At 40.9% G+C, this 27,200-nt stretch overlaps 1 protein-coding gene across 8 annotated transcripts in view; it reads left to right on the top strand.

Moving 5' to 3' along the window:
- ncoa2 (nuclear receptor coactivator 2) overlaps positions 1-27,200 on the top strand; it is a 294,076-nt gene that overhangs the window by 231,148 nt on the left and 35,728 nt on the right. For 2 of the 8 annotated variants that reach the window (XM_060822735.1, XM_060822736.1), the window contains exons 12-16: positions 12,740-12,950; positions 19,612-19,815; positions 24,251-24,472; positions 24,637-24,766; positions 26,712-26,883. In XM_060822735.1, the coding sequence (XP_060678718.1) occupies positions 12,740-12,950; positions 19,612-19,815; positions 24,251-24,472; positions 24,637-24,766; positions 26,712-26,883 (939 nt within the window). Of the gene's footprint in view, positions 1-12,736; positions 12,951-19,611; positions 19,816-24,250; positions 24,473-24,636; positions 24,767-26,708; positions 26,884-27,200 lie in introns of all 8 variants that reach the window. The other 6 variants (XM_060822732.1, XM_060822729.1, XM_060822731.1 and 3 more) reach the window with 4 other exon arrangements.

The following is a 27,200-nucleotide window of genomic DNA, read 5'->3' as shown; positions in this document are numbered from 1 at the left end:
ACTGACTCTCATGTACACAGTAATACATCTTATGTACAAGACCACTTTTATAGATTTTTAAAGTGTTAACTCTCAAACATGCTGTTTATAGTAGATCCTTATGCAGATTAAACAATTAATGGCTTAAATTAACAGGAGGGCCATGCCAACTGATTGTAACACAGAATAGCTTTCAAAATTGAATATTCAATGTCCCGTGAGTTCATTACATTCAGTACTCTTTAGTACTGTGCAGGCATTAGCTTCCTCACATTTCTATCTCCTTCACTTAAAAGTACCTTTTCTGATTAGTATGGTTCCACACTAATCATCATCTCATTTAATTTCATCATTCCATTCTTCCCATTAGCCCCCCCCCCCCCCCCCAAAGAAAGGCTCATTGTCCGCTCACTCTCCATTTGAGCATAAACAGGAATATTAGACCACAGTGAGATGGAGGTTATTAAATTAGAACTGAAGCCCTTTGTGGCTTTCCCAAATATTCATGCAGTGTCCATAGGATAGAGCTTAGGAGACGGATACCTTGATGTTTTTCCTTTGACTTTATTAATGACTTGGATGAGGGAGTCGAAGGGTGGGTCAGTAAATTTGCAGATGATACGAAGATTGGTGGAGTTGTGGACAGTGAGGAGGGCTGTTGTCGTTTGCAAAGGGACTTAGATATGATGCAGAGCTGGGCTGAGGAGTGGCAGATGGAGTTCAACCCTGCCAAGTGTGAGGTTGTCCATTTTGGAAGAACAAATAAGAATGCGGAATACAGGGTTAACGGTAGAGTTCTTAGCCAGGTGGAGGAACAGAGGGATCTTGGGGTCAATGTACATAGATCTTTGAAAGTTGCCACTCAGGTGGATAGAGCTTGTAAGAAGGCCTATGGTGTATTAGCGTTCATTAGCAGAGGGATTGAATTCAAGAGTCGTGAAGTGATGTTGCAGCTGTACAGGACTTTGGTTAGGCCACATTTGGAGTACTGTGTGCAGTTCTGGTCGCCTCACTTTAGGAAAGATGTGGAAACTTTGGAGAGGGTGCAGAGAAGATTTACCAGGATGTTGCCTGGAATGGAGAATAGGCCGTACGAGGACAGGTTGAGAGTTCTCAGCTTTTTCTCGTTGGAACGGCGAAGGATGAGGGGTGACTTGATAGAGATTTATAAGATGATCAGAGGAATAGATAGAGTAGACAGAAACTTTTTCCCCGGGTACAACAGAGTATTACAAGGGGACATAAGTTTAAGATGAAGGGTGGAAGGTATAGGGGAGATGTCAGGGGTGGGTTCTTTACCCAGAGAGTGGTGGGGGCATGGAATGCGCTGCCCGTGGGAGTGGTAGAGTCAGAATCATTGGCGACCTTTAAGCGGCAATTGGATAGGTACATGGATGGGTGCTTAATCTAGGATAGATGTTTGGCACAACATCGTGGGCCGAAGGGCCTGTTCTGTGCTGTATTGTTCTATGTTCTATGTTCTTTGTATTTGCAAAATTATGGATAATGAGTCTCATGGAACAGTTCTAGTTGCTGTGACTCATTGAGGGCAACAATACAGAGAAGACCCAGAATGCTGACCCTAAACACCATTTTTGAGGCTAGATTGGAGTAACCTGAATTTTACATAGACAGGAAAAAATTGTCTAAGCTTTAAATAACGAAGACATCCCTAACTTCATGCGAGGCAAATCTTTTCCCTTTTGATCTTTTGAGAGCACCGAGTTATTTACCTTCCTTGGCAGTCTTTCCACTTTCGCCTGCCTCAAGAGAGAGAGCCTCCAATTACCACTCACTTTCAGACATTATAGACTGTTTCCAGGTCATAGAACAATACAGTGCAGAACAGGCCCTTTGGTCCTTGATGTTGCACCGACCTGTGAACTATTCTCAGCTCATCCCCCTACACTATCCCAAAGTCATCCATGTGCTTATCTAAGGATTGTTTAACTCTTCCTAATGTGGCTGAGTTGACTACCTTAGCAGGTAGGCCATTCTACGCCCTTACCATTCTCTGCATAAGAACTTGCCCCTGACATCCCTCTTAAATCTATCACCCCTCGGTTTGTAGTTATGCCCTCTAGTATAAGCTGACGTCATCATCCTCGGAAAAAGTCTGTCTCTGTCTACCCTATCTAATCCTCTGATCATCTTGTATGTCTCTATCAAATCCCCCCAAAGCTGTCGCCTTTCAAATGAGAAAAGACTCCAGTCTCTCAGCCTTTCCTCAAGACCTTCCTTCCAGGCTAGGCAACATCCTGGTAAATCTCCTCTGCACCTTTTCCAATGCTTCCACATCCTTTCTGTAATGTGGGTGACCAGAACTGTACACAATATTCCAAGTGTGGCCGCACCAGTGTTTTGTATAGTTGCAGCATGATATTGCGGTTCCGGAATGCAGTCCCTCTACCAATGAAACCTAACACACTGTATGCCTTCTTAACAGCACGATCCAGGGATCTATGCACATGGACTCCAAGATCCCTCTGCACATCCACTCTATCAAGAATATTTCCATTGACCAAGTACTCTACCATCCTGTTATTTTTCCCAAAGCGCATCACCTCACGTTTAGCTGCTGCCATGATAGCAAGTGTTTTCTTGGTGGCGGCCCAACCGCCCCTCCTCCCAGTATTCTCCCTTATTGCCACAACTATTCAGTATTCCCAACCCAAGATCACACCCCCACGTTGCTCCACTCTGAATTCTTGACATTCTGATGCTAAGGACTACCTTTCCAATGTTGCTAGTGTCTAGTCATGTGACCCTAAGCTTGGAAACACCTCATCGACCTGTTTAATATCCTTCTTAAAACCCCACACTTTCACTAAGCCTTTTTAGCTACCTGTCCTATTATCTGGCTGTCTGTTCTTGTCAAACTAACCTCTGTGAATGTGCTTGGAATGTTCTTCTATGGTAAAGGTACTGCAGCATGTCAGTTGTTGTTGATCTATTGTGCTGTTTTAGTATCTCATTGATTTAAAAAAAGCTAATAAATTACCTTTGTGATATTACCCAGAAATCAAAATGCTGAAGTCACTATTACTCCCCACACCCTTGCTGAGGCTCTCTATATTAATTCTTCTATTCCATTCTTTCAGTCTTTTATCGACAGTAATTCTGAAATATGCAGTGTTAAGTCTCCTTTCTGACCTGGAAAAAAAAAGCACCTCTTTCTGCTTTTCAAACCCAAATTTTCCTTTGCAGAAAACATTGATTTTACATATTTTCTCTGGAACTAAGTGTTGTAATGTTTGCACACTGTGGTCTTTATCATACAGCTATTAATAATGTCACATTGCACAATATATACATTAGTCAGACAAGATTTCGATCTGGTTTGGTTTTTTTAACATCACATTTATGCTGCATAATAATTTGGGTAATAGATTTCCACATGACAACTCAAAGATTTAGTACAACCCATATAATGAGTAGTTTCTACTGCTGATGACGATGCTGGCCTGCATATAAGGATCTGAAAGCAACCATTAGTTTCATAATACTCTTTGAAATTTAATTTCAAGAATGCCGAGGCACGCTCACTCTCTGGCACTATTTCAATCCCGTGGTTAGAAATGTTAAAAGAATGCTGCTATTATGTGCTGCCAAGCTCTTGTGGAGGTCTGAGGGAGTGAGGGTGGTCGATAGGACATTCCATAGCTCCAAGGTTTTAGCACTGTTACCTGTTATTGTGTCAAACCCCTGCGATACAGCATCAAATAGGTCAATAATGCTGCTGTGCTGTTGTTGAGTGGTATTTTTCTTGTCATTTTTGTATGAAAGCAACCCTGTAATTACATTTCTAGAAACTTCACATTAATTTGTCTTCTATTTGGAAATTGTAATTTTTAAAATAGGAATTAACATCTTTTTATGATTTCCAGGTTCCTTTGTTGTAACTATTGGCTGTCATGCATTATGAAGGTTGTTTGCTGATGTAGCTTGTAGGGGGTAGATTTTGCGGTTCCTTACGATTAACCCCCCCAATCTCTTGTCTGTTTGACATTGTTGAGGCCGAAGTCTGCTTGTATTTACAAATTTTTAATACAATTCCGAGTACTTGGGCTAGCCTGGTTGACAAAGACGTGGCTCATCTGGTCAGTCTGCTGGTATTTTCCAATCAAGTTAGGAGGGAGTCTGCTACTAATTCTTGCCATGGTCCTTTCCTTTGAAGGAAAATTGAAGATAATACAAGTAATAATGGCTAAATGAAATTCTTAAGTGTCCAAACATTTAAAGTTGCTACAGGGGGACTACAGCCTTTGTGAGGGCGGAGTCAATACTTAGTGAAATGAAAATATTAGAAGTGATTATACTCCAACAGGAAAGACTCGCATTTATAGCCTGGGAGAACCTGTTTTAGAATCATCCGTCTCGAACACAAACATGTTTACTCTTCACTGTGACCTGAACCATGTCAAAGAGCAGATCAGTCTAGAAACATTTGAATAATGGGTAAACAAGTAAGGTTGTCAGCTCTGAACACATGTGCTAGTCTGGTCTGATTGTTACACTTTCTCCATTGCACCCAATGAACAAAACAGTCTTTCCTAATTCATTATTTCTTATGAAGGGATTGGAGCTCTATTTGTATCTCATGATATCCATATTAAATAACTTGCAACAAAGCAGACCTTAATTGATGTGTTAAATGTTAAGTCACATTAAAACTATACGGTCACATTAGAGAAATGTGTTCTATAAAGTTGAATGTGACATTAAATAGACTGATATGCAAGTGGTTTATTAATGTTGTTAATACCATTACTTGAAAATGTTAAAATATATTTGAGTAAAGCAACCTAATTTTATTCTTAAAAATTTGAAACTTGAAGGAACTTTCTCAGGGATTTGTCCTTTTGTGTTCTACACCATGTTCTTAACTATGAGTATGTGTCCAGGAATAATTTCTGAAATTAAAGAGACCGATGATAAAATGTTCATTTGTAAATTGCTGTGTGCTTTCTTTTCCCTAAAGTAGTAAGTTAAAGGTGAAATACCATTAAAACCTGACCTGTTTTGAGCTAATTCTCGGGTGCTAAACAGCAGAATACAAAATATACGTCACTAACATTCTCGGGGCTCCATTCACTGGACTTTCCAAATAAATACTATAGTTGCAAGGGAAAGTCAGAGGCTAGGAATACTCTTGTGTCCCTAATGCCCCTCCACCATCTACAGGGTGCACATTTGTTGGGAGCGAACCGAGACAGTGTGTATTGCCTCCCAGGTGCCAGAGTCCGTGATGTCTCTGATCGTATCTTTGGGATCCTGAAGGGAGAGGGTGACCAGTCTCCAGTTGTTGTCCATGTAGGTACCAATGACATAGGTAGAAAGAGGGATAGGGTTTCAGGGAGCTAGGGTGGAAGCTGAGAGCTAGAACAAACAGTTATCATCTCTGGTTTGTTATCCGTGCCACGTGATAGCGAGGCAAGGAATAGGGAGACTTATCAGCTGAACACCTGGCTGCAAGGAAGGTGCAGGAGGGAAGGTTTCAGGTACTTGGAAAATTGGGGCTCATTCTGGGGAAGGTGGGACTTGAACAAACAGGTCGGTCTTCTCTTGAACCAGAGGAGTACTAATATCCTGGCTGGTGCTATTCAGGTGGGTTTAAACTAGTTCAGCAGGGGGATGGGAACCAGAGGTGTAGTTACGGTGCACAGGAGGATGACAGTAGGAAGGACGGACATGATTTCAGGGTCACAGGAATGTGCTGGCAGACAGCAAAGTGGTTTGAAGTGTGTGTACTTCAACGTCAGAAGTATCCAAAATCAGGTAGGTGAGCTTGCAGCATATATAGATACCTGGGATTTCGATGTTGTGGCCATTTTGGAAACATGGATAGAGCACGGTGAGGAATGGATGTTGCAGGTTCCAGGGTTTAGATCTTCCATTAAGAACAGGCAAGGTGGTAAAAGAGGGGGAGATGTGGCCTTGTTAGTCAAGGATAGCATATCGGTGGCTGAGAGAACTTTTGAGGACTCATCTACTGAGGTTAGAAACAGGAGAGGGAGGTCACACTGCTTGGAGTTTTTTATAGACCTCCGCAGAGTTCCAGGGAGATGGAAGAGAGGATTAGCAACATTATCCTGGGTAGGAGTGAAAGGAAAAGGGTGGTCATTATGGGAGACTTTAACTTCCCCAACATTGACTGGAAATGCTGTAAGTCTAGTAAATCGGATGGATCAGTTTTTGTCCAATGTGTACAGGAGGGTTTCCTGACACAGTATGTCGAAAGGCTGACAAGAGGGGAGGCCACACTGGATCTGGTGCTTGGTAATGAACCATGCCAGGTGTTTCATTTAGTTGTAAGTGAGCACTTTGGAGAGAGTGACCATAATTCAGTTACATTCAGTTTAGCAATGGAAAGGGATAGGTACATGCCACAGGTCAAGAGTTATCGCTGGGGCAAGGCGATTATAATGCGATTAGGCAAGAATTAGGATGCATAGAATGGGGTAGCAAAATGCAGGATGCAGACAGTGGAAATGTAGAGCTGGTTTAAGGAGCAGATATTGCATGTCCTTGATTGGTATGTCCTTGTCAGGCAGGGAGGAAGTGATAAGGTAAGGGAACTGTGGTTTACTACAGAAGTTGTATCTCTTGTTAAGCAGAAGAAGGAGGCTGATGAGTTGATGAGGCAATGGAGAGTTACAGATCAGCTAGGAAGGATTTAAAGAGAAAGTTAAAAAGGTCAAAGAGAGGACACAAACAGAATAAAGGAGAACCCTAAAGCTTTCTATAGGTATGTGAGGAGTAAAAGGATGATTAGGATAGGAATAGGGCCAATCAAAGACAGAAGTGGGAAGTTCAGTGTGGACCCTGTGGAGATCGGAGAGGTGCTAAATGAACATTTCTTATCGGTTTTCACTCCGGGAAAGAATATTGTTGAGGAGAAGGATGAAGTACACGATATTAGACTAGAAATGATTGAGGTTAGTTACAAACAGGTGTTATCAATTCTAGAAAGAGTGAAAATAGACAAGTCCCCTGGGCCAGGTGGGATTTATCCGAGGATTCTCTGGGAAGCAAGGGAGAAGATTGCAGAGCCTTTGACGTTGATATTTGAGTCATCATTGTTTACAGGTTTAGTACCAGGGGACTGGAGGATTGTAAATGTTGTGCCCTTGTTCAAGAAGAGCAGTAAAGATGACCCAGGTAATTATAGACCGGTGAGCCTGCCTTCTGTTGTAGGAAAGGTTTTGCAAAGGATTATAAGAGATAAAACGTATAATTATCTAGCAAGCAACAATCTGATTTCCGATAGTCAACATGGTATCGTCAAGGGCAGGTCGTGTCTCTCAAACCTCATTAAGTTTTTTGAGAAGGTGACCAAGCATGTAGATGAGGTTAGGGCTGTTGATGTGATGTACATGGACTTCAGTAAAGCCTTTGATAAGGTTCCACGTGGTAGGCTGTTGGAGAAAATGCAGAGGCATGGAATTGAGGGTGATTTAGCAGTTTGGATTAGGAACTGGCTTTCTGAAAGAAGGCAGCGAGTGGTGGTGGTTGATGGAAAATATTCAGCCTGGAGTCCGGTTACTTGCGATGTGCCACAAGGATCTGTTTTGGGATCACTGCTGTTTGTCATTTTTATAAATGACTTAGACACAGGCATAGGTGGATGGATTAGTAAATTTGCAGATGACACTAAAGTCGGAGTAGTGGACAGTGTGGAAGAATATTGCAGGGGGACTTAGGTAAACTGCAGAATTGGGCTGAGAGATGGCAAATGGGGTACAATGCAGCTAAATGTGAGGTGATGCACTTTGGGAAGAATAACAGGAAGGCAGAGTACCGGGTCAATGGAAAGATTCTTGGTAGTGTGGATGTGCAGAGGAATCTTGTAGTTCATGTACATTGATGCCTGAAAGTTGCCACCCAGGTGGATAGTGCTGTTAAGAAGGCACACGGTTTGTTAGGTTTCATTGGTAGAGGGATTGCATTCTGGAGCCACAATATCCTGCTGCAACTGTACAAAATGCTGGTGTGGCCACACTTGGAATATAGTGTACAATTCTGATCCCCATATTTTGGGAAGGATGTGGAAGCATTGGAAAAGGTGCAGAGGAGATTTACCAGGATGTTGCCTGGTCTGGAGGGAAGGTCTTATGAGGAAAGGCTGAGAGACTTTAACCTGTTCTCATTGGCAAGAAGAAGGCGAACAGGGGATTTGATAGAGACATACAAGATGATTGAGGATTAGATAGGGTAGACAGTGAAAGTCTTTTTCTTAGGATGATGACGTTAGCGTGTACGAGAGGGCATAACTACAAATTTGAGTGGTGATAGATTTAAGACCGATAACAGAGACAGGTTCTTTACGCAGAGTGGTAAGGGTGTGGAATGGCCTACCTGCCAATGTAGTCAACTCAGCCACATTAGGGAGATTTACCCAATCCTCAGATGAGCACATGGATGATGATGGGATAGTGTAGGGGAGCTGAGAATAGTTCACAGGTCGGCGCAACATCGAGGGCCGAAGGGCCTGTTCTGTGCTGTATTGTTCTGTGCTGTATTGTTCTGTGTTCTAAGTCAAGAATCTGATGAGGTACTCTCCAGTTGCCTGGATATGTGAAGCTCCAGCAATGCTCAAGAAACCCAGCACCATCCAGGACAAGAAGGTAGCAAAACCACTACCTTCTCCAGGGCAACTAGGATGGGCAATAAATGTCAGCCCAGCAAGCAGCATCTGCATCACCTGACTGAACTTTTTTTAAAAAGACTGTATATTTTGTTGTTTTCAGATATATAACTGTAAAGTTTGAGATCAATGTTGGAAATTTCCTACGTGATAATAGTGTATTTAGTTTAAATGTCAGAGCTGAAAATGTGTTGCTGGAAAAGCGCAGCAGGTCAGGCAGCACCCAAGGAGTAGGAGAATCGACGTTTTGGGCATAAGCCCTACTTCAGGAATCTGAAGATCTGTGCCTGACCTCCTGTGCTTTTTCAGCAACACATTTTCAGCTCTGATATCCAGCATCTGCAGTCCTCACTTTCTCCTTTTAAATGTCAGAGGCAAAGAAACAAAATTGAATTCAAAAGAAGAGCATTAATATTTTGGATATTCTGAACTCATTCCTGCTGGTTTGTACAGGGCTGCAAGATCTTCTCAAAAGATTTGTTTTCTTTCAATGTACCTTTGATAGGAAGGACCTTGATGCACTGCTTGTATGGCAGCTGTGTATGGCAGCCTATATTACAGCAGCCTCATCAAAAACTACCTAACAGTCCAAGTAAATGATATTAATTGCCTTCATCCCTCAACCTGGTAACCCCCTTAAAAAAAAATTCCCACCAGGTTATTAAGGCATGATGTCTCCATCCCTGCCTGCCTTTCTCTGTGAGGTTAGTTTGTGTGTGTGAACAATGGTCTCGCTTAACCAGCTGTATTCTGTAAGTAACCTGGAGTAGGTGCTATCTGGAAAAGTAGTTTGATTTGTTTTAAAACTCCATGTTCTCTTCAAGGTCATATTTATTTAAATCTTGGTAACTTTTTTTTGTAAATAACATATTGTGAAATATTAATTGGAATGGAGTTGTGTGTATAGGGGCAAAGGTAGACAACTGAAACCACTAAAATAAAACAGAACTGAAGATGCTTGAAATCAGCAACAAAAATAAATTGCTGGAGAAACTCAGCAGGTCTGGCTACATCTGCAAAGAGAGAAACAGTTAACATTTCCTGTCCAATAGCCCTTCTTCAGAATCAGTTATCATCTAGGAAAGAGCTATTGTTGGCAGGATGTGGGATTTGGGAAGGATTTAGGAGATGAAGACTACTGAGAGGGGGAAAAAAAGAATAGGCAACACTTTTTTGTTTCTCCTGGAGTGTGGGAGGTTGAGGGGTGACCTTAGAGGTTTATAAAATCATGAGGGGCGTAGATAGGGTGAATAGGGGAGGGTAGGGGAGACCACAACTAGAGGGCATATCTTTAAGGTGAGAGGGGAAAAGATTTAAAAGGGACATGAGGGGCAACATTTTCACACAACGTGGTATATATGTGGAATGAACTACGAAAACGTGGTAGAGACAGTTATACCATTTAAAACACATTTCGACAGATACGTGAGTATAAAAAGTTTAGAGGGATGTGGGCCAAATGCAGGCAAGTGGGGCTAGTTTAGTTTGGGGCACCTGGTTGGGATAGATGTTTTGGACCAAAGGGTCTGTTTCTGTGCTGTATGACTCTGTAAAGGCCAACCATGTAATAATGGGGACTGAGAGTGGGTGATGATGAGTTGACTGTGCTCGGGTGTGTAAAAGACACAGAGGAGGTTTTCACGCTCTAAAATGATTGAGCTTGATATTTGTTCCTTTAGAACTGCTGCCACGTTCTGGGAATCCTCCTGAATCTTCACTAAAGAATTCTTTAAAAGCACTGTGTCACTCTGAAAGCTACTTTTCTTACTGTGATAATCCAGTGCCGGTTTTGCTGGCGATTCCTTGACTGCTCTGATATTAATATTTACTGCCTCGTGTTGAGCACAATCCCCAATATTCGTATTTCTACCGGAGTCTGGTTCTTGCACCTCGGTTTGATTTTACCGTCTGCCATTTGCCTGCTGTATTTGGCAGCCCTTTTGTGTGAAAGAAATTGAAGGTGATCTATTTTAATCTGAATAGTTGCAAATGTCAATAATAAGGTTTCTCAGTTGAATTACTTCTTCTACCATTTTTGAAAATTCAGCGTGAGTATTCAGGCTGATTGTTCTCACCAGCACCTACTGCAATGTGTGCAATTTAACTGACTTGTTTTTATGGGAATTTACTGTCCACAGATCAGCTGCTGTGTTAATATTAATAGTTACACATTTTGAAAGTAATCAATTGGCAGTGCAGAACTTTGAAATGTCCTAAAGACGCAGTGTATATTGACAAGTCTGGCCCTTCCTTAACATAATCATGTATAATCCTTTTATCCAAAAATGAAGGATCTAACGGTAGGGTACAGTGTTCCACTGTCTGTAATACTATCCATGGCTTGCTGCATTCTTTTTGATGATTGTGCAGCGAAGAGGTTTATTGCGATATCCACTATTTAGTGTGCACCTCCAAAGTGCTCTGTATTTTTTTAATGTGTAACTCTATTAACAAGATTAAATCTCTGGCAGTGAACTTGAGATGGTTGTGCGTTAATGGGACTATCTTTGAAAAGAAACATTGCAGTCAGTGTATAAGCCTCTTGGTTTAATTGCTGCCTTGTCCTGTCAACCACCTAATGTTCTACATGCAATGTACACTGACAAGATTCAAGCAACCAGTTGAGGTTTTCTGTGCATGCAGTTGTAGCAGTTTTGAGTTGACAGCTGCTTGTCCTTTCTCATAAGTCTAGCACTTTGCATATTGAATATTGCAATGCATATGTCTGATCAGGCATTCAGTATCTTGAAACAGAGAGAAAAGCAATCTATTGTGACGCTAAGCAAAGTAATCATGGTCAAAATTCACCAAGCAGTTACAGTTTTGGTTACCCAGCAGTGAATTCAAATTAACCAATTCACTTAGGATATTGTAACAAATTAATGTGAAATGAATATTTGAGGTGTGAACCTCAAGATTGAATAACTCTCTGCAATCCACTAACCATATTTATTCTTAACTAATTCCAAGAGGGTGCTAATTGAGATATGACATTTAGTGAGCTCTCAAAAACTGTCACATTCCAGCAATATAGGCAACCTCAATGATTTGTAGCGAGATGCATTTTGCATAATCATTGTACCCCATGTGCTTCTGGACTGTTTTCGTTAAAAACCAGATATAATCCCATCCCCTAGTGCCTTCTCTAGGAAAGCTTCCCATTCTTAACTGGGGTTGAAATGTAATTACTTTTTAGGGGCTGTTATGAAACATTGGTAGTGACCCTATCTCTGGGCTGGGATTCAGGTACCACTTACTCTAGAGGTGTGTCATATCTGAACAGTTTGGTTAAAAAATATACTGATCTTGTTTGAGTTGGAAGTGCTGGAAGATAGATGGTTTGATGGGCAAATACAGTTGGACCCTATCAATCTTTGGACTGTTCCTCACCAGTGCTGCATGCGTTGGTCTCTGCTAGGATATGACAATTTGTTTGATTTTCCTGAGAGGTGGGAGAAAGGGGAAGGCATGAGTAACCGGGGTTCTTGAATCCAGTCTGGTCTACACCATGCGTACGCATGGACATTGGCTGGCTGATAATAGGTGCTGAAAATGTGTTGCTGGAGAAGGGCAGCAGGTCAGGCAGCATCCAAGGAGCAGGGGAATCGACGTTTTGGGCATGAGCCCTTCTTCAGGAATCTTTCGACGTTTCAGGCATGAGCCCTTCAGGAATCTATCGACCATTTCGGGCATGAGCCCTTCAGGAATTATCGATGTTTCGGCATGAGCCCTTCTTCGAGAATGAAGAAGGGCTCATGCCCGAAACGTCGCGTCTCCTGCTCCTTGGATGCTGCCTGACTTGCTGCGCTTTTCCAGCAACACATTTTCAGCTCTGATCTCCAGCATCTGCAGTCCTCACTTTCTCCTGGCTGATAATAGGGGTCAGGTATGCATTGTGTAATAATCACCAGATTTGTCATATGTATGGCAGGATTCCCGGTGCCCAACAAACTTTAAACTGAGGAAAATGTTAATAAGTTCAAAAGAGACTGTGTGGAGGAGGCCATGAGAAAAAGATAGGCAATCATAACTTCATTAGTTTCTGCACAAATCCACTAATTGGGCTTGAACGCAGAATTGACGGGTGGTAATTGGCCTTGTTGTTGACAGCAGATCAGCAGTGACTTGGATAACTTAGAAGAAATTCTTGATGACCTGCAGAACAGTCAGTTGCAACAGCTTTTCCCAGACTCGAAGACGGCACCTGCCAGCGGGCCAGTTGACAAGCAGACCATCTTCCAAGACCTTCTGCAAATTGGCAATGAAAGTGTCTCTGCCTCACCTCTTGGAACACAGAACCCATTACCTGGGATATTACAGAACAGTAAGTTCATGTTTTTCATCTGTACAATATGTTACATCATTTTAATAATTATTGAGCTTTTTTTCATTTTGACTTTAAAGCATGCAATTTCTGAGTCTACTATTGATATGATCTTGTAAAATCAAAAATTCATCACATACACCTAATAGAGATGTCTGTATAACTTCAATATTTAAAAGCACGTCTACTTTTGACACTATCCCATTTCTTAACCAAATCTAATGTACAGGTTATATTGCTCTATAAGCACGTGCACTTAACCTCTGTATTTCATTCTTCTCCCATTGGTCAATGGAGCTAAATAACAGACCTGGTTACAGTCAGGTACTAATGAATCTGTATCCCAATATTCCTCCACTCGCTGCATCCTCTCTAGCCAGCTGTGACCTCTACCTAAAGTGACTTTTAGGTAACCATGCAGGAATGATTACCGTGCAAAATAGTGAAGATGTACAATGTTTTCTAATTTTGTCCATTGCAAGAAAAATAAAGGTACGTGGCTGGATAAAGATAAAATATTTCCAGTGGTTGGGAGCTGGGGACATAATCTGAGAATTGGGGTCAGACCATTCAGGTGAGACGTTGGGAAGCATTTCTATACATACTGCATGGTAGATATCATAACCATAGAGATGTACAACACAGAAATAGACCTTTCGGTCCAACTCATCCATGACAACCAGATATCCTAACCTAATCTAGTCCCATTTGCCAACACTTAGCCCATTTCCCTCTCCTGCTCCTTGGATGCTGCCTGACCTGCTGCGCTTTTCCAGCAACACATTTTTCAGCTCTGATCTCCAGCATCTGCAGTCCTCATTTTCTCCCCTCTATTTATATACCCAGGTTTGGAACTTATTTTTTCCACCAATGGTAGTTATGCTAGATTAGTTTTGTGTTTTAAATCTGAGATTTTAATGTTAAGTAAAGGTATTAAGAGATAAGGGCCAGACAAGTTAGGCCGCAAATCAGCCATTGAATGGTATCACAGGCTCAAGGGGCTGAATGGCTTCCTATATTTCCGAAAAATCTGACTCTAATAATTTTCACCAGACAGTTAGTCGAGCGACGTTGGTAATTGCTACAGGCTAGAGTACACAGTTTAGATCTTCCTACCATTTAAGAGATTTCAATTTGCTTGTCTTAGCTGTGAAGTGCTGTTTAATGATAGGGAGTTCTTGTGGCAGCCTGTCTGGGAAGTAGTGAAAATTGTCCATTTAAAGAACACTCGGTTTGAAGGTCTGTAATTAATTGGAGAACGGGTGACACAAAGGAGGAATTCCACTTGTACCACTAGAAATTTCAAACCCATTTGTTTTAAGTCCTTTTTTTTAACGTTTATTTTTATACAAGTTATTTTGTACAAGACCGAGGCAGAGTAAAGAGCACCATCTGGTGTCTTAAATAGGAACTGCAATTGCTTGTTTAATTTTGTAACTCGGCTGAAAATGTGTTGCTGGTTAAAGCACAGCAGGTTAGGCAGCATCCAAGGAACAGGAAGTTCGACGTTTCGGGCCAGAGCCCTTCATCAGGAATGTAACTCATCCACTTACCGTTTTTGCTTTTCTGTCACCACATTTTAGTCGATAAATCTGGCTAGTACAGTGCAATATTAATTAATAAAGGAGCTTATTACTGTGGGGAAATTTGTGGGGAGCGCAAAATGTCATCTTACTGATTTGGTCTTGAGTTAGAGATTCAGGAGCCGTGGACCAACCAGACTGATAGTTTGCAAGAAAATAACAATAGTTTGGAGTGTAATTTTTGTAGTACAGAGCTTGAGCATTGCTCGCCCCACTTCAGCAATATGGTGCAGTTGCACAATCTGGAAACTACCTATATTAACACATGGCAGAGAGATCGGCTGCATGTTCTGCTTGTTTTCAATTCAACAAGATAGATGTCCACCAACCTCTGGTCCATTTCTCCGGGCAATATTTTGTCAGAGACGAAATGACTGGTTTAACATTTGGACAAAGTTTAATGGTTACCTGTCAGTCATTATCTAACTGATACATCCTCCATGACATCATCTCTTTCCATCACAATCTATTCACTAAGCAGTTAGCATTTTCTTATCATAATAAATGTTACTTTTTGTTCAATATTTCATGCAAACTGTCCTGATGAGCGCATGATAACTTTGAAAAGTGTCTTTTTCAAGCAATACTTAAGTTTGGCATGTGTTGGTGAAAGTAGAATGATATCTGCAGATGGATTGATGTTTCATCATCATTTTCAATTTACTCTTCGGAATATCCAGGTTATCATGCTGTTGCATTTCTCATGAACCTAATTTTCAAAGTCCACATTTGAATGTTATCCTGTCTGTTTTAAAATGAGGTATGGACCGTCATTAAAAGGGTTAGATGTCAAAAAGAAAACCAGGGTGCTATCCACAGTACCATCTTCCAGATAATGTTTTTAGAAAGTTAAGGATCTAGAACAACATTTATGTACTTAGCATAAACATTACTCTATATTCTTACTTTTGGAAACTTAACTACAAATGCAGAAGGTGATACTCTGGATAGCACTGTTTTCCTTTTGACATCTAATCCTTTCAATGGTGTTCCATGCCTCGTTTTAAAACAGACAGGATAACTTTCAAAGTCCACATTCAAATGTCAAAGGATCACAAACAATGTTGGCTTCATGCTTGATTCTTTTCTGTCAGAACTGTTGCAAATACACTCCACCTACAACTTTCTGCTGACTATTAGTAATTTATTCAGTTTAATAAAATTGAAAGATATGTGAAGAAAAATGCATAACTACAACCTTAATTGTTCCTTTGCCGAATAGCTGTAACATTAATCAAACAAAATACAGACTTCAGGAATTTTGGGTTGATGACCTGAATCAGCACTAGCTCAGTGATAACCTGCTTGCATTTAAATTAGAAGGTTGAGGGTTGAAGCTCCACACTAGAGAATTAATCATGTCGTTTAGATTGGTTATCTCAGTATAATACAGAGGTGAACATTTAGCTGGACTTCTTTTTAACTGCTGTTTCTAATGGGAAAAATTGAATGGTTATTCCCTGACTATTGAATGACTATTCCCTGCTCACAGTAAGTGAAGTGAAACCATTGAAGTTCTGTGTTCAGAGTAAAGTCATAGTATTAGTGGAAATATCTCTGGTCTGATAATCTAATGGGGACATGATGGGGCTTTGATTGGTGAATTATGAAATTTGAACTGAATAAAAGTCTGGACTAAAAGTTAGCATAATGACAACCATGTAACCGTTGTTGATTTGTCTTAAAGATCCATTACTGTCTATTAGGGAAGGAAATTTGCCGTCTTCATCTGCTCTGGCCTACGTGTGACTCTAGAGCCATAGCAATCTGGTTGACTATTGAACGTTCTGTGGGCAATTGGGCATAGGCTATAAATTCTAGCCTGTCCACATCCGTATCACATGAACATATAAAAGAAATCCAGTTCCCATTGGGAATAGTGATGAAGGGAGTGAATGTTTAAGGTGTTGGATGTGGTCAACTGGGTTGTTTCCATCTGGGTTGTCTTCAGCTGCTTGTTTTGTTGGTGCTGCACTTATCCAGGCAAATTGAGTGTGTGCCATCACAGCCCTGACTTAGTTGATGGCCAGACTTTGGGGTATCGTGTGGTGAGGCGTTCTCCAAGAAGTCTTTGTCTGTTTACCTGCTCATGTAGCCATACTACATATGTGGCTGATCTGTTTTAAATTTGTGACCAGTGGTCATCCCCCAGGATATACAGTAGATAGAGGGGGATTCAGGGATGGTAAGGCATTGAATATCCAGGGGCAATGGTTGAAATTTCTCTCTTTGGTGGTGGTCATTGTCTGACACTGTGTGGCACAAGTGTTGCTTGCCACTTATCAGCCCAGGAGATTGTCCAGACCTTGCTGAGCGTGAACATGGGCTGCTTCCTTCTGGCCTGTTACAACCTCATCAGCCTAATTCTAAATATTATATGGCAGAAGACTTTTAGTATTGTTAAAGAACAGTTTTATTCAGCAATAGCCGGCTCAATAGTGCTCAGTTTGGGTTATCATGGAATGCCTACAAGTGTGGAAACACGCCATTTGATGGAACCAACCCTCAGATATCCACCCAGACCTGTGCCCCTACTATTCTACATGTCCTCTGACTAATACACCTTACCTACACATCCCTGGGCACTATGGATAATTTAGCATTGCCAATTCACCTAACCTGCACATCTTTGGACTTTGGACAGTTCCGCAAGCAGAACTTTTTTCTTCTGACCTAACCCTAGCCCTTCATCTAAATGTAAATGATGCCAGCTTCTCGAGCTGACTGCATTTGATTCTGAGGCAGCACTTGACAGGGTATGTACCAAGGAACCTGAATAATTCTGAAGTCAGTGGAGCTCAGTATGTAAACACTCTCTTTCTGGCCAGAGGCACATCTGGCATGAAGCAAGGTAGGTATGGCTTTAGAAGCTGCACGGCATTGCTCCAGAATGAATCCTCAACTAGCTCAGCTAAGGGGGTGGGGTTAGAGTGGGTGAGAGTGCATATCCCTGGACACTGAGTAACTTAGCATGGCCAATTCATCTAAACTTTTACTGTGGGAGGATAATGCAGTCTTCAAAGTTGGTGAAAAAATTTGTAGCTCTGGGTGCTCGTTGTTGTGGTTCTGTTTGCCGAGCTGGGACTTTGTGTTGCAGACGTTTGGTCCCTGTCTAGGTGACATCCTCAGTGCTTGGGAGCCTCCTGTGAAGCGCTTCTGTGATCTTTCCTCTGGCATTTGCAGTGGTACCTAGACAGGGGACGAAACGTCTGCAATACAAATTCCCAGCTCGGCGAACAGAACCACAACGATAATGCAGTCTGTGCAGTCATGGGGAGAATGTGCAAACTGCATACACAGTTGCTCAAGGGTGGAATTGACCTCTGGTCCCTTGGCGCTGTGAGGCAGTAGTGTTAACCACTGAGCCACCGTGCTGTCTTTATAATAGTTGAATAATAATTATAAGAATGTAATAGTTGAGAAATAAATTAGGTAGCCTTCTTAAAGACTGCAACCAGTGTGCAATCATCGAACATCGTTCACCATTCGCGATTCCTCCAATACTGTTCAAATGCAATAAGATTTGGACAGTATCTAGACTTGGACTGAAAAGTGGCAAGTAACATTTGCATCACAAATGCCAGGCAGTGGCATCTCCTCAATAAGAGACTGTCTAACTGCTACTCTGTGTTACCATCACTGAATCCACCACTTTCGACATCCTGGGGGATTACCATTGACCACAAACTGAACTGGACATGCTATATAAATGCAGTAGCTACAACAGCAAGTCAGATGCTAGGGATACTGTGGTGGGTAGCTCACCACCTGACTCCGCAAAGGATGCCTACAAGGTACAAGTCAGTAGTAGGATGGAATACTCCCCACTTGCAGAGCTGAGTGCAACAACACTCAAGAAGCTTGACACCATCCAGGACAAAGCAGTCCACTTGATTGGCACCACATCCACAAGCATCTACTCCCTCCTCCAACAACACTTAGTAGCAGAGTGTACTATCTATAAGATACACTGCAGAAATTCACCAATGATCCTTAAACAGCACCTTCCAAATCCACGATCATTTCCATTTCTTAAGACAAGGGCAATAAATACTTGAGAATACCTTTAAAGTTCCCCTCCAATGCAATCATCTTTCTGACATGGAAATATATCACTGCCCCTTCAGTGTCACTGGGTCAAAATGGTGGAATTCCTTCCCAAAAAGCATTGTGCATCTACCTATAGCACATGGACTGCAGTGATTAAGAAAGCAGGTCACCACTGTCTTCTGAAGGGCAGCTAGAGAGAGCCAATAAATACTGGTGAGCCAGTGAAGCCCCAATAAAAGCCCTGCTTCTAGGCTGTAGGAAGACCACACACTGGAAGAAAGCTGAAACAATACCAGGAAGCTTTGACTACTGAAGTCAATATTACAAAGGATAGTAAAGAGCGTTATAGTACATGAGTAACTCTGCAGTAATGTGATGGAAAAGAAACAATTAATTATTGTAGCCCATTTTTTTTTTGTATATACAATTGTTCATATGAGGCCAATAATAATAGTACAACAAATTGCTGCCCCACAATGTATCTGAAATAGAATTTAAAATGTTCTTTAATTTGATACCGAAACATTAATTCAGTACTCAGTTTCTTTCTCATGAAAATGACACATGCCGACATCTTGTGCTCCAGCTGGGTATATAATGCAGTCCACTCCAAATTAGACTGAACACATTCACTGCCATATCAGATAGAGGAAGAGGAACCATGACAAAGAAACATCTTTTAAATATTTGATCCATTGTTTAGTTTGTAAACTATCATGCAAGGGCAGCCTTCAATTCAAAAAATGTGACTCTGTTTTGACCAAGTTGATAGTGATATGAAACGTTGCGGATAGCAGCTTTCTGGAACTTTGTGCTAAACCTGTATCTGCTGTTCACTGAAGTTTGTAAGTGAGTAAGCACTAACCATTATTTCATATTTATGCCTGTCATGACATAAGTGCAATAGTTCTGATGGTTTACTTCATTGTTCAGCTTGAAAGATTTGGTCCCAGCTAAATGTTTACCATTGGCAGTATAGTTCAAGACCAATATATATTCACCTTTTTCTCTTCCATCTCAAATTGTAGCTTTCAACAACCCCCGAGCTATACAGCCACCCAGGCCGCAACAACAGGGTCGATCTGCAGCATTGGACATGCACATGCAAGGTCAGACAAGTGCAGGACCATTCCCACCAATGCGAAATAGTGGTCCATATGCAGTAATGTCACAGCAAGTGATGGGTAATCAAGGGATTTTGACAAGTCAAGGAAATTTAGCAGCCAATACAGGTAAGTTCACTTACATTGGGCATTGTTTTATCCTGTCTTCTTTCCTTCTGGGTGCACCTACTAAAGTTCAGCAGCATTTAACTAGTGAGAAATTGTTTGAGGATCTTCTGGGGTATAGAGGTTCCCCTTGGCTGAGTGAAAAAAAATCCTTGAAATTTGGGTAGGATGCATTTTGATTTTGTTGCTCTTCCACTGCTAGAGAAACTAACTTGAAGAAATATTTTCATTTGTTATGGGGATGTGGACATCATCTGCTAAGCCAGCATTTATTGCCTGTCCCTATTGTCCTGCTGAAGGTAGTGGTGAACTACCTTTCTGAATTGCTGTGGTCTCTGGACTCCCAAGTTTGCTGTTACGAAGGGAATTGAGACAGTGACAATGAAGGAATCATAATGTAGCTCCAAGTCAGGATGTTACGGTTTGAAGGGAAAATTGGTTCCATTTGCGCAGGCAAGTTCCTTATGTTTAAATTTGAATCGTGAATTTCAATAGGACGCTGGATCATGTTAGGCAAATCTGTTGTTATCATCTTTTGCAAAACAAAACCCACCCTGTGGCCCTTCTATCCTTAGAAATGATCTCTGTCACATTGTTTTAATTCATTCATAGAATGTGGATGTTGCTGGCTAGGTCAGCATTTGTTGCTCATTTCTAATTGACCACAAATTAGAAGCCTAATTAAAAATCGACCACATTACTGTGGAACTGGAATAAGGACAGCAGATTTCCTTCATTTAAGGACATTAGTCAACCGAATGGGTTTTCATGACAATTGACAAGTGTTAAATGGTCACCATTATCTAGCCTTTTATTTGTGTTTTTTCTTATTGCATTCCAATTTCATCAATTGCAGTGGTGCAATTCAAACCCATGTTTCTCAGCACATTTACCTGGGCTTTTGGACCATACCACCACCATCTCTAACCTCCCTTTCCTGTCCCACGTCCTTGAAGATGTCCTCTCAAAAATCACTGCACATCCTCCTCTTGATCCTCTACCTTTACTACATCACTGAAATGGCCCCAAAGTTACAAATAACATCTCGTGTGACTGTAACCGTAGTGTCCAACTTGGGACATGTCTGCAGTATTTGATACAGTTCACCAGACAGCCGTCTTTGACAGGCAGTCTGGTTTTTCCCAGCTGCGTGGGACTGCTCTTGCTTGATCCCATTCTCATTCATCTATTGCATATGTATGCTGACGATACCCAGCTCCATTTTGCTATACCTGTCCCACCCACTCCAGTCTCTGATTAGTCATGCTGCCTGTCTAGCATCTTGTGTTGGAGGAACAAAAGCTTCCAGTTTGTTCTCTTTAGTCCATATCATAACCTTTTATTTCCTAGCTAGTGACTCCATCCCTCTTCTAGGCCACTTTGAAGTTGGACAAGGCTATTGAGAGTTGAAAATGTGTTGCTGGAAAAGCGCTGCCAGTCAGGCAGCATCCAAAGAGCAGGAGAATCGATGTTTCAGGCATGACCCTTCTTCAGGGCTCATCCCTGAAGAAGGGCTCATGCCCGAAAAGTCGATTGTTCTGCTCTTTGGATGCTGCCTGACCTGCTGCACTTTTCCAGCAATACATTTTCAGCTCTGATCTCCGGTCCTCACTTTCTCCTCCAAGGCTATTGAGAGCCTTAGTATCCTACTTGACTCTTGAAATGAGCCTCCAACCAATACCTGCTTGACCACCAAGGCAACCTACTACTACTACATGGTAGTGACCATCCAAGCCCTGCCTGAGCACCTCTGCTGAAACCTTCATCTCAACCTGTTGTTACCCTTCCACTTGATTGCTCTTCTGTCTGATCTTCCACCTTGCTAGCAGCTAAAACTTGAAGCCCTCCTAACTCCTGTTCACCCATCACTCTTAGTGAAACAAGGTCAAAGAACGCTAATTTTTAAATTCTCACCCTTCTTTTCAAATCTCTTCATCGCCTTGATCTTCCCTATCTCTGTGACCTTCCACAACCCTCCGCAATCTCTCTATTCCCCTGTTCAAATCACATCGACGGTTAGGCCTTCAGCCGCAAACCCCTATGGCCTGGAATTCACTCCCTAAACAATTCCACCTCTCCACATCCAACTCTCAAGATTCCACATGAAATTTATCTCTCTGTTCAAACTTTCAAGTCACTTGTCTTACTATCTCCTTATGCAACTTGATGCCAAACCTTATTTGCTACCATTTCTTTGAAGCACCCTGAGCCCTTTGATTTTTTTTTTAATTGTTATATAAATGCTGATTGAAGGTGTTCTCATCAGGATAGTAAATCAAATTTACATAATGAAAACTCATTATAGCAATATTGTACCACAGTCCTTCACTGCACCATATTTTATTGTTAAATTATCCAAAATTACATGAGGTAACCTATTCAATCCACAGGTTGTAGTCAGTGAATTTCGAGTAAAAGCCCTCCCCTTTCACTTCTCAACCAACAAATCTCAGCATCTGCATTATTCTACTACAGCTAAGCAATTCTACGGGGATTTCATAACTGTAAAAGTGGAATAAAATTAGTTATCAAAGCAAAATAGGTTTTCTGCCAACAACCAGTCAATGTGTACAGGAGTGTGGAAAGCATAAAGACATTGGAGCATTATCGCAACATTTAATGTCATTCCAGACAGCAGAAAGTTGTATTCCCCTGAATCCACAAGGAATACATTTAGTAAGTTATGTTGGCTGCCTTTTTAAATTCTGACTTGTCAGCATTCTATAACTAATGTGGGAGGAAAATTTAGGATTTATGTTTTGTATTAAATCTTTCCCCAGCCCCTATGTAATTCCTAGACAAAAATGATTTCAGTAACTGTTAAATGACCCACCCCAGACTACAACATGGCATTTGCAATGGCTCTGGTATTATTCTGAAAACTATTAAAATTGAAGTGATGTGGTCCTTTAACATGATTTGTTTTTATCAATTTTACCTGCTTAATGTTAGGGAAAAACAAATGTTATTCCACTGGAGCGTAACAGAGGTGTATAAAATCATGAGGGGAGTAGATAAGGTGAATAGGGGAGGGGTAGGGGGAATATTTTTAATGAGAATAGAAAATTTGAAAAGGGACCTGTGAGGGCAACATTTTTTACGCAGAGTGTGGTTCATGTATGGAATTAACTGCCAGAGGAAGTGGTAGACGCAGGTACAGTTACAACATTTAAAAAATATTTGGATAGGTACAATGAATAAGAAAGGTTTAGAGGATTTGGGCCATTTGCAGGCAAGTGGGGCTAGTTTAGTTTGGAAAACTTGGTCAGCGTAGACTGGTTGGATCAAAGGTCTGGTTCTGTGCTGTGACTCTATGGCACTAATTATCATCTTGTAACATCTTTCACAATACTGATCTTTATAAAAACTTACGAGATATGAGAGGAGTAATTCACTTAGTCTCTTTTTGTAAAACTTCATTTCAGTTTTCTTAAACTGGTCCCTCATATTAAGCTTCAAATCTCTTGATTAACAGTTGTAGTTTTAGATAACCTCATTTTTATTGACATTGGAGATAAACATGAATTTTATCAACATGACAGTGCATGAATGGACCCAAAAGACACATTTATAATTTTTTGTTTAAAGTAACATCATTCGTGAAAATGTAATTTTGATCAATTCATTGGAAGTGGTCTGTTGTAAGTCGTAAGAGAATAATAATTTACGTGATTCATTGATCATAATGGAAGGAGAAGGATTTCCCCAATTGAGGGTATACCCGTAATGAATTGCAGTTTGAGACAAACATCGGAAAGTATTTTTGTGAAATTTCCCTGTACTGTACAATTATATATTATTGGCTAAAAGCTGCATTCTTCATCCTGTGTAACTAGAATGCTAGTTTATTGCCTTGTTTGCCAGTTACTACAAAATCAACATATGATTTCAAAAATACTGAGCTTTTTTAAATATAAATGAGCTGTTACTGTTTGATTTTTGGTAGATTGTCTTCAGTTCAGTTGGAAAGTAAAGTGTTTGACGTATTCAGTAGCAAAAGTGATTCACTTCCTCAGGAAGGAAGTGAGGGTTATCCACACTTCTCAGCACCTGTCACTACTACATAAAGCAACACTCATTATCAACAAGCCTTTTTGCAATGTTTTAATGTGTAGAAGAGATGGCTTACACATTCAGTAATCTTTAAACATGATATTACAGTGACTAAACGCTGCACTACTTGAAGAATTTATCAAGCTTAATGTTCTGTGGTGATCCATCCAGAAAGAAACTGTACTTGTGTTGAAAATGTGTGCAGGATGGCTAGAAGGACATTCTTAAAAATAAATGCGTGAGAAAAGAAGTTGCAGAGTTAACATGCTGTTTGTTGCATTTATGTGTAAGCATGTGTAATGCTCGAGGAAGAAAAATGAATTCCAAGTATGGGACTGTTCTCCAAATAAGATATCGTTCTCCAACCACCTGTGTTCCTTTCTAGGACTGGTCAGTAATATGGGAAGTGGTGCCCCTCGATCCAGCATGGCTTCAGTAGACTGGGGTCAATCAAGCTCTGCTGTCAATACCACGAGTAGCACAGGATCGAACACAATGACCAGGACGACTCTGCAAGGTAGTATGGTATGCAATCCTACACCTGGCATTCCTATGAGACCGAACAGCCAGCCTGGTCAGAGACCGATGATCCAGACGCAAATGATGGGTATGTTGCAGTATTTTTGTTTCTTGCGCCATTGGAGTTTTTTTTTATAATTGTTATAAGTTACGCGATGCTAATCAATTGTGCCTATACTTTGAAAGGATACACTGTAACATAAAGCCAGTTTGAAAGAAAATAATTTTGCTGCTACTATTTGTGTCCATTAGGGTCGTCTGAAATGGAAATGGGTATGGGAGGTCCCCCATACAGCCAGCAGCAAGCACCACCAAACCAAACAGCACCCTGGCCAGACAGTATAATGCCTATAGAAACGGGGCCTTTCGTCAGTCAAAATCGGTAGGTTGCACAAGTATTGATTCAATAAGGAATGTTGCTTTTGAAGGAATGTGAATTAAATTTTTTCTTAAAAGATATAGTCATTGATATTTTATCCAAGGTTAGCTCTCATTTAACCAGCTTAAGTTTCTTGAGATGTAAGTAATTCCTTAAGTTCCAATGTGATCTTAAACTGTGTGCCAACATTAAGTGGGAGGGAGGAAGAGCAGGAGTGTGGCGTCAACTATGTGAAAGGAAAAAAATCAGTTTTGGAAGTCACAATAACTGGCCATAAAGTTGAGCTGTTAAACTGGCTGTGATAGTAAAAGGCACAAAGAAAGGGCAGCTTTGTTAAACAATGGAACCCAAACTTAAAAATTGGATGAATTGATGCACAGAATATATGCAATATGTTTCAATATCAATAACCATAATTGGTGCTTATGACGAGCCCCCGGCTTAAAAATTATCCCACGGGTGCTTTTCAAAGCTTGAAGGAAAACTGGGAGAGAGCCAAACAAGGACTTAGTTTGGTGCCCAAGGCTTTCATGAAAGAGAAGGACTTAGAGGGCGTAAAGAAGCCAAGTAAATTTCAGAACATGGCGTATAACTGTAACGGTATTCCATAAATAGTGCACAAGACGGCAGTGTCTGTAGAATGAAATATATGGGGACTGGGGGTCGGGGGCGTTGTTTTGGTCAGATGAGATTATACACTTGAGTTGGGGAAATCCATGGATGAATTTAATCATGCAATCAAAAGACTGAAGAGATGGAGGTCAAAAAAAGGAGGAGAGTTAGTGTTGTGTTAGGATAAAGATGGCTTTTAGTTTGAAGAAGGTGAGAAAGTATAACATGAGAGTTCTCAAGTCTGGAAATATCAATGTCATGGCTGGCTGGCTGGTTCCTTTGCAGTGGTTTCTGTTATTGCAATGTAGCTCATAGGGACAGTTAAGGGTCAGCTGTATTGACGTGAACTCTGGAGTCATTTCATTCCTTAAAGGAATTTAATGAGCCAGTTGAGATTTTTGTGGTATTTCAATAGCTTTGAGTTAAGTTTTTTATTTATATTTGCTGGTATGAGCTTTATGTTCCAGAGTTTTGTTCCACAAACAGCCTTGGTGGGATTTGACCTTCTGGCTTTATCAGTCCAAGCAATTGAATTTCAAGCCCAGTACTATAGCTATTCAATTGACCTAATCTGTTTCTGAAAGCTGCATATTTTGGGAAGTTTGGTGTTCTGAATGAGCATCATTGCAGAATTCATCTATGACATTATGTTCTGATGGCTCATTTCCAGTTCAACTCATTGCAGTGTAATGACAGAATTGGCAACGTCTTTCAGCTGAATTAGCAGAGTTTTGAAGTAAATTATAAAGATAGGGAACTTGCATTCTTCATATCGTACATGTTCTGGCCCAAATGGTTAGCATTTTGTTTTTGTATAATTATTACGTTTCTCTAATTTTTGATAGTCTATTAAATACTGGGTGAGTTGTTCTGAATTAATAAGTTGCAACAGCAAATATAGCAAGGGAATTTCTAAGTAAGTGTTCAAAGCAAGGCACCTATGAAGTAGTTCTCAAGCTAAGTAAGAGAAAATAATACCTGCTGATTATTGAAAAGTAATTGGCCATTTTTATTTAATTTGTTGTTGCAGTTATGATGAATAAATGTTGGCAGTTGAAAATCGAGACACACCAAACCCTTTTCTGATCACAATCCTCATGATTTTGACCAACTTTGTGTGCCCTAGGAACTAAGGGAACATCTTGTTTCTAAGTTTATTTTATAACAAGATATTTTCTTGTCATTGTGATCAAACTTTTGATGCAGTGTAGATCAGTGAGGGAGGGAATAAAGTGTGACCTGGACTTGGTGTGACAGCAGTAATGGATTTTTGGTTATACCTGAAACTAAGAAATCCTGATCTGTTTCTTTAATTTTGCGCTTTTTATACTAGTAGGCAATCCTATAACAGTTCTCAAGATGATCTACTTTGTCCATCTATTCCAATGGAAACTCCGAATGATGAAGGGACAATTCTGGATCAGCTGCGTTCAGCATTAAAGAATATTGATGAACTTGGTCTGGAGGAAATTGACCGGGCTTTGGGAATACCCGAACTGGTCAACCAGGTAAATGTTTTGTGTATGCACAATGGAGTCATCCTAATTTTTGTGATGCAGTCATAGAATTATACAGCATGAGAACAAACTCTTTGGTCCAACTCATCCATGCCAACCAGGTAACCCAAACTGATCTAGTCCCATTTGCTAGCCACCACCACTTCAGGCAGCTCACTCTCACACACTCCCACCACCTTAGTTCTGTGGGATTGACACAGCAAGCACTTGTTAAGTCCACCATTCAGGAGACTAGGCAGTAGCAAACCATGAGCGAGCCCCCGTCCCATCTGCCCCCCACCCCACCCACCGTCCGCGCCTCCTTCCGA

This window comes from Hemiscyllium ocellatum, chromosome 4 (genome assembly GCF_020745735.1).
Source record: "Hemiscyllium ocellatum isolate sHemOce1 chromosome 4, sHemOce1.pat.X.cur, whole genome shotgun sequence".
Lineage (NCBI taxonomy): Eukaryota > Metazoa > Chordata > Chondrichthyes > Orectolobiformes > Hemiscylliidae > Hemiscyllium > Hemiscyllium ocellatum.
This window is presented reverse-complemented; position numbering and strand designations above follow the sequence as displayed.